The sequence below is a fragment of the Oncorhynchus keta genome, chromosome 18 (assembly GCF_023373465.1).
Source record: "Oncorhynchus keta strain PuntledgeMale-10-30-2019 chromosome 18, Oket_V2, whole genome shotgun sequence".
Taxonomy (NCBI): Eukaryota; Metazoa; Chordata; class Actinopteri; order Salmoniformes; family Salmonidae; genus Oncorhynchus; species Oncorhynchus keta.
In genome coordinates, this window is record NC_068438.1 from 48,229,155 (window position 1) to 48,237,516 (window position 8,362).

General features: G+C 46.4%; 1 protein-coding gene across 1 annotated transcript in view; it reads left to right on the plus strand.

Moving 5' to 3' along the window:
• The window catches only part of LOC118379383 (protein-tyrosine sulfotransferase 1-like), a 77,518-nt gene extending 73,735 nt beyond the window's left edge, over nt 1–3,783 (plus strand). Inside the window, exon 3 of the mRNA XM_052468676.1 lies at nt 3,115–3,783. Within this exon, the coding sequence (XP_052324636.1) occupies nt 3,115–3,718 (604 nt within the window). The 3' untranslated portion in view covers nt 3,719–3,783. The remainder of the gene's footprint in view (nt 1–3,114) is intronic.
• Nucleotides 3,784–8,362: the final 4,579 nt, after the last annotated feature.

The following is an 8,362-nucleotide window of genomic DNA, read 5'->3' on the forward strand; positions in this document are numbered from 1 at the left end:
GGGAGATGGCAGTCCACTCTCCTGCTGATTTGAATCGAGGCTGGGAGATGGCTGTCCACTCTCCTGCTGATTTGAATGGAGGCTGGGAGATGGCTGTCCACTCTCCTGCTGATTTGAATCAAGGCTGGGAGATGGCTGTCCACTCTCCTGCTGATTTGAATCGAGGCTGGGAGATGGCTGTCCACTCTCCTGCTGATTTGAATGGAGGCTGGGAGATGGCTGTCCACTCTCCTGCTGATTTGAATGGAGGCTGGGAGATGGCTGTCCACTCTCCTGCTGATTTGAATGGAGGCTGGGAGATGGCTGTCCACTCTCCTGCTGATTTGAATGGAGGCTGGGAGATGGCTGTCCACTCTCCTGCTGATTTGAATGGAGGCTGGGAGATGGCTGTCCACTCTCCTGCTGATTTGAATGGAGGCTGGGAGATGGCTGTCCACTCTCCTGCTGATTTGAATGGAGGCTGGGAGATGGCAGTCCACTCTCCTGCTGATTTGAATCGAGGCTGGGAGATGGCTGTCCACTCTCCTGCTGATTTGAATGGAGGCTGGGAGATGGCTGTCCACTCTCCTGCTGATTTGAATCAAGGCTGGGAGATGGCGGTCCACTCTCCTGCTGATTTGAATCGAGGCTGGGAGATGGCTGTCCACTCTCCTGCTGATTTGAATCGAGGCTGGGAGATGGCTGGCTGATTTGAATCGAGGCTGGGAGATGGCTTCCACTCTCCTGCTGATTTGAATCGAGGCTGGGAGATGGCCATTCTGCTGATTTGAATGGAGGCTGGGAGATGGCTGTCCACTCTCCTGCTGATTTGAATCGGCACCCAATACTCTCCTGCTGATTTGAATGGAGGCTGGGAGATGGCAGTCCACTCTCCTGCTGATTTGAATGGAGGCTGGGAGATGGCTGTCCACTCTCCTGCTGATTTGAATCACTGGGAGATGGCTGTCCACTCTCCTGCTGATTTGAATCAACGGCTGGGAGATGGCTGTCCACTCTCCTGCTGATTTGAATCGAGGCTGGGAGGTGGCTGTCCACTCTCCTGCTGATTTGAATCGAGGCTGGGAGGTGGCTGTCCACTCTCCTGCTGATTTGAATCGAGGCTGGGAGATGGCTGTCCACTCTCCTGCTGATTTGAATCAAGGCTGGGAGATGGCGGTCCACTCTCCTGCTGATTTGAATCGAGGCTGGGAGATGGCTGTCCACTCTCCTGCTGATTTGAATCGGCTGGGAGATGGCTGTCCACTCTCCTGCTGAGAATGGAGGCTGGGAGATGGCTGTCCACTCTCCTGCTGATTTGAATCGAGGCTGGGAGATGGCTGTCCACTCTCCTGCTGATTTGAATGGAGGCTGGGAGATGGCTGTCCACTCTCCTGCTGATTTGAATGGAGGCTGGGAGATGGCTGTCCACTCTCCTGCTGATTTGAATCGAGGCTGGGAGATGGCTGTCCACTCTCCTGCTGATTTGAATGGAGGCTGGGAGATGGCTGTCCACTCTCCTGCTGATTTGAATGGAGGCTGGGAGATGGCTGTCCACTCTCCTGCTGATTTGAATCGAGGCTGGGAGATGGCTGTCCACTCTCCTGCTGATTTGAATCGAGGCTGGGAGATGGCTGTCCACTCTCCTGCTCTTTGTATGAATCTCTCCACACTGCTGGCAGGGAGAACACGGTGTGTCAACCTGATTAATCTTTAACGCAGGCGGGCGGGCGGGCGGACGAACGCCTGGCTGTGGTGTAACCACGAAGGGTTAGCCCTCCCTACACCATTCTAAGCCATTCTGTGTGCCCCCAAAGGCACCCAATAGGGCTATGGTCAACAGTAACGCAGTATACAGAGAATTGGTCAACCTGAACACAGCACTCTGCTGTTGCTATGGCGATGAGCTGTTCTAACGAGGTGCGGGTTCAGGGCAGGATGTTCCAGGCGGTGGTCTCTAGAGCTCGGCCTGGCTCCAACAACACGGGCCGTACAGGCAGCGTGTGCGTGCGTCGTTCTTGTGTGTTCGTGCTGCAGGTCTTTCTCACAGCGGCGGTGCATGAGATCAACCCCGTTATCCAATAAACAATCAAATATCCTCATTCTTAATGTCATCCATAAATGATCAACTTTCAGATTTTTCTGTAAACAAAAGCTTCCGTCCAGACATTGCCCCCCACCCAGGGTAGTGTGATGGAATGGTTATTTTTATTTTTTATATCACTGCTCTAAATCTTGGTAATTTGGGGGGTGGAGCCAGGCCCAGATCCACTCAGTGTAGGTCGGTAATGTTGTCCTAATGTCTCGTCTCCATGCTCATATAAAGGAACCAGAATGCATGGAGACACAGACATGGGGACAGGGGCTTGATCTGATACAGTGAGAGAGACCCATATCTCAACGGAAAGACAATACACGTGTTCAGCCCATTAACTGTGAGGCCTGGAGCTGGAGAGAGGCTGGAGCTTGGGGGCCATCTTTAATTCTGTCCCATGATCCAGTTAAGAGTCAATTAGTTTGCAGTTAGCTGCCTGCAGTGACACGGGCTGGTCCACTGAGCCATCCTGGGCAAGCTTAATAATGCTAACACCATGCTATCAAGGGATAATGTTGAACCGTTCCTTAACAATGCTAATACCATGCTATCAAGGGATAATGTTGAACCGTTCCTTAACAATGCTAACACCATGCTATCAAGGGATACTGTTGAACCATCCCTTAACAATGCTAACACCATGCTATCAAGGGATAATGTTGAACCGTTCCTTAGCAATGCTAACACCATGCTATCAAGGGATACTGTTGAACCATCCCTTAACAATGCTAACACAATGCTATCAAGGGTAACAATCTAACGTGGATGACACTGGTGTTGTTCAACTAGCAGCGCCTTTAGAGGATGCTGGTGTGTGTTCATCTGTTAGATCACCTCCAAAAAGCAGCCTTTCTTCTTCTCTTGTTAGAGGTATTCAGGAAGTAGATTTCCATCTCATTGTACTCACTAATCCAACTATCAGTGGGTACCAGTACCTCAAGCAAGGATGCCTTGAATGATGCGAGCTAGTCAATGGTCTTCTATGGGGGGACACGCTACAATGCTAACCTCTTGCTAACTGTGGTTTTTCTCTCTCTCTGAAGGGTGGAGAGGTCTACAGACCAGGTGATCAAGCCGGTCAACGTGGAGGCCTTATCCAAGTGGGTGGGCAAGATTCCTGTGGACGTACTGCGGGACATGCCCGTCATCGCCCCCATGTTGTCCCGTCTGGGGTACGACCCCCACGCCAACCCTCCCAACTACGGCCGGCCAGACCCCAAGGTCCTTGACAACACCAGGAGGGTGAGTGGGGAAACGAATGACAGTGACATGTCAACCCACAACACATACCTCAGACACACTCATCCACACAACTCTAGTGTACTGAGAAACACTGGGACGCATGTTAAACACACTCCCATACACACAATGCATTCCGATGCTTTCCGATGCATTCCGATGCTTTCCGATGCATTCCGATGCTTTCCGAAACATTCCGATGCATTCCGATGCTTTCCGATGCATTCCGATGCTTTCCGAAACATTCCGATGCATTCCGATGCTTTCCGAAACATTCCAATGCTTTCCGATGCTTTCCGATGCTTTCCGAAACATTCCGATGCATTCCACAAAGGATCTGAAGTTTCCTCTGAAGCAGGAAGCAGATCTGAGAATTGTATTCTTAGGTTCCCAGGACTCTTTCTCTAGTTGCATCGCCTTTCAAATCGCCTGTCCAATCTCTGACTCCCATTAAATTACCTGTCCAATCTCTGACTCCCATTAAATTACCTGTCCAATCTCTGACTCCCATTAAATTACCTGTCCAATCTCTGACTCCCATTAAATTACCTGTCCAATCTCTGACTCTCATTAAATTACCTGTCCAATCTCTGACTCCCATTAAATTACCTGTCCAATCTCTGACTCCCATTAAATTACCTGTCCAATCTCTGACTCCCATTAAATTACCTGTCCAATCTCTGACTCCCATTAAATTACCTGTCCAATCTCTGACTCCCATTAAATTACCTGTCCAATCATCTGCCTCCTATTAAATTACCTGTCCAATCATCTGCCTCCTAGTTAAATTACCTGTTGAGTTAATATCTGTATTCATATAATTAATTCCCATTTGAAATTAATTCCCACCTGCTGATTTAGCATCTGTGTCAATTCAGTGATCATATCCAAATATATATATTAAAAAAAAAAAAAAATTGACTAGGCAAGTCTATTAAGAACAAATCATTATTTAAAATGACGGCCTACACCGGCCAAACCCTAACGACGCTGGGCCAATTGTTCGCTGCCCTATAGGACTCCCAATCACAGCCAAATGTGATACAGCCTGGATTCGAACCAGGGACTGTAGTGATGCCTCTTGCACTGAGATAGAGTGCCTTAGACCACTGCGCCACTCGGTAGCCCAAGTCCCATCCTCCACATCTACCAGACAGACCTGTATGTGAGAGTCCTTCTGCTCTATACACTCGCTGACCCAGCCAGACGTCTTTGGTGCTGGAAAGTGGCGAGCACACGGGCCTCTATTTCTGGAGCAGAATATGTTTTATTCAGCGAGGAGCCCTGGTATCGGGTGTCTCTCAAGCCTCTCTCTTTAAATTTCTTATCTCTGATCCCGTGGAGCATATTCAGTCTGTTTATTTTGATGTCTCTTGTTCAGGATTTAAACTGATACATTCCAGTACTGTAGGCCCCGGAGGACCAATGACCTATGTGTTGTGTAAACGTTCATCTGATTAGCATCTCTCCTTCTCCGGTGACATGTTCTCATGTGATCTCTGAACCTCACCTCCACCCTGCTTGGCGTCAGTTCCAGGTTCTATACCATCTCTATGTGTATATATATATATAATATATAATATATATTATATATATATATATATATATATATATATACATGTCTACATGTCTACATATCTATCTATTAGAGATTTAAGTTTTCTTTTAACGTTACAGCCTTATTGTAAATGATTAAATAGTTTTCCCCCCCCTCATCAATCTACACACAATACCCCATAATGACATCACAATACCCCATAATGACATCACAATACCCCATAATGACATCACAATACCCCATAATGACATCACAATACCCCATAATGACATCACAATACCCCATAATGCCAAAGCAAAAAAACTTTTTTTCGTTTTTTTAATTAACAAATGTATATAACAAATGTATAAAAAAAGTAAACCTATCACATTTACATAAGTATTCAGACACTTTACTCAGTACTTTGTTGAAGCGCCTTTGGTAGCGATATACAGCTGGGTTTGATCTGTCTTCAATTTATGATCTTTGAAACCAACATACAACAACAGCCCTTATTTTTTTAATAAGTCTGTATTGATCTCTTGTTATCCTAATTGTCTCTCAGAGGAGAACGGGCGTTGTGAAGTTACGATGCACGGTAACCATATGAAGAGTATTACAGTAAGGAGATATAGCCAGCTACTCTTTAACTCTCAATCTGTTTTCCATTTGTCTTGATCCATTATTGATTATTCTCTAGTGGCTAAAGTCGAAAGAACACACACACACACACACACACACACACACACACACACACACACACACACACACACACACACACACACACACACACACACACACACACACACACACACACACACACACACACACACACACACACACACACACACACACGCGTAGGCACACACACACACACACACACACCAAACACATGCGTAGGCACACACACACACGTATGTGTGTGTTTAAGCACGCTGCCCCTCTCTAAACAACTTGGGTGTAAGGAAGTGGCCTCTATTACATTTTGTGTAAGTCAAGTGTTTTATTGAGCCTTACAGCCTGGGGGTCACAGCCTGGGGTCACAGCCTGGCGGTCACAGCCTGGGGGTCACAGCCTGGGGGTCACAGACCCTTACCCTTGTGTCAAGGCTGCCTGTAATTCATCAGCCCAACATGGCGTTGCTGTAGGCCTCGTCACATTTCCTGTCCAGGCCCCTCCCACACAACATGTGGGGGGTGGGGCGGCAGGTAGCCTAGTGGTTAGAGCGTTGGGCCAGTAACCGAAAGTTTGCTGGATCAAATCCCCGAGCTGACGAGGTAAAAATCTGTCGTTCTGCCCCTGAACAAGGGCACTGACACTGTTCTCCGGTAGGCCATCATTGAAAATAAGAATTTGTTCTTAACTGACTTGCCTAGTTCAATGGAGGTTAAATTAACTGACTTGCCTAGTTCAATGGAGGTTACATTAACTGACTTGCCTAGTTAAATGGAGGTTACATTAACTGACCTGCCTAGTTCAATGGAGGTTACATTAACTGACTTGCCTAGTTAAATGGAGGTTACATTAACTGACTTGCCTAGTTAAATGGAGGTTACATTAACTGACCTGCCTAGTTCAATGGAGGTTACATTAACTGACCTGCCTAGTTAAATGGAGGTTACATTAACTGACTTGCCTAGTTCAATGGAGGTTACATTAACTGACTTGCCTAGTTCAATGGAGGTTACATTAACTGACCTGCCTAGTTCAATGGAGGTTACATTAACTGACTTGCCTAGTTCAATGGAGGTTACATTAACTGACTTGCCTAGTTCAATGGAGGTTACATTAACTGACCTGCCTAGTTCAATGGAGGTTACATTAACTGACTTGCCTAGTTCAATGGAGGTTACATTAACTGACTTGCCTAGTTAAACCAGGCAAGTCAGTTAATTTACCTTTCATTTAACCAGGCAAGTCAGTCAATGTCACCTTCATTTCATTGTGCCTTGCTGCATGAAGACCAGTTTAAAGCTCTGTAAAGAACATAAGATATACACTACATGACCAAAAGAATGTGGAAACCTGCTCGTTGAACATCTCATTCTAAAAATCATGGGCGTTAATATGGAGTTATAACAGCCTCCACTCTTCTGGGAAGGCTTCCCACTAGATGATGGAACATTGCTGCTATAACAGCCTCCACTCTTCTGGGAAGGCTTTCCACTAGATGTTGGAACATTGCTGCTATAACAGCCTCCACTCTTCTGGGAAGGCTTTCCACTAGATGTTGGAACATTGCTGCTATAACAGCCTCCACTCTTCTGGGAAGGCTTTCCACTAGATGTTGGAACATTGCTGCTATAACAGCCTCCACTCTTCTGTGAAGGCTTTCCACTCGATGTTAGAACATTGTAGCGGGGACTTGCTTCCATTCAACCACAAGAGCATTGGTGAGGTTAGGTACTGATGTTTGGCGATTAGGCCTGCCTCAGAGTCGGTGTTCCAATTCATCCCAAAGGTGTTAGATGGGTTGAGGTCAGGGCTCTGTGCAGGCCAGTCAAGTTCTTCTACACCGATCTCGACAAACCATTTCTGTATGGACCTCACTTTGTGCACACGGGCATTGTCATGCTGAAACAGGAAAGGGTCTTCCTCAAACTGTTGCCACAAAGTTGGAAGCACAGAATCATCTAGAATGTCATTGTATGCTGTAGCATTAAGATTTCCGTTCACTGGAACTAAGGTGCCTAGGGCAAACCATGAAAAACAGCCCCAGACCATTATTCCTCCTCCGCCAAACTTTACAGTTGGCACTATGCATTCAGGCATGTAGCGTTCTTCTGGCATCCGCCAAACCCAGATTTTTTTTTATTTATTTTTTTATTTCACCTTTATTTAACCAGGTAGGCTAGTTGAGAACAAGTTCTCATTTGCAACTCCCTGGCCAAGATAAAGCATAGCAGTGTGAACAGACAACACAGAGTTACACATGGAGTAAACAATTAGCAAGTCAATAATACAGTAGAAAAAAATGGGCAGTCTATATACAATGTGTGCAAAAGGCATGAGGAGGTAGGCGAATAATACAATTTTGCAGATTAACACTGGAGTGATAAATGATCAGATGGGCATGTACAGGTAGAGATATTGGTGTGCAAAAGAGCAGAAAAGTAAATAAATAAAAACAGTATAAAAACAGTATGGGAATGAGGTAGGTGAAAAAGGGTGAGCTATTTACCTATAGACTATGTACAGCTGCAGCGATCGGTTAGCTGCTCGGATAGCTGATGTTTGAAGTTGGTGAGGGAGATAAAAGTCTCCAACTTCAGCGATTTTTGCAAATTCGTTCCAGTCACAGGCAGCAGAGTACTGGAACGAAAGGCGGCCAAATGAGGTGTTGGCTTTAGGGATGATCAGTGAGATACACCTGCTGGAGCGCGTGCTACGGATGGGTGTTGCCATCGAACTGAGATAAGGCGGAGCTTTACCTAGCATGGACTTGTAAATGACCTGGAGCCAGTGGGTCTGGCTATGAGGGCCAGCCGAAGAGCATACAAGTTGGTGGGTGGTAT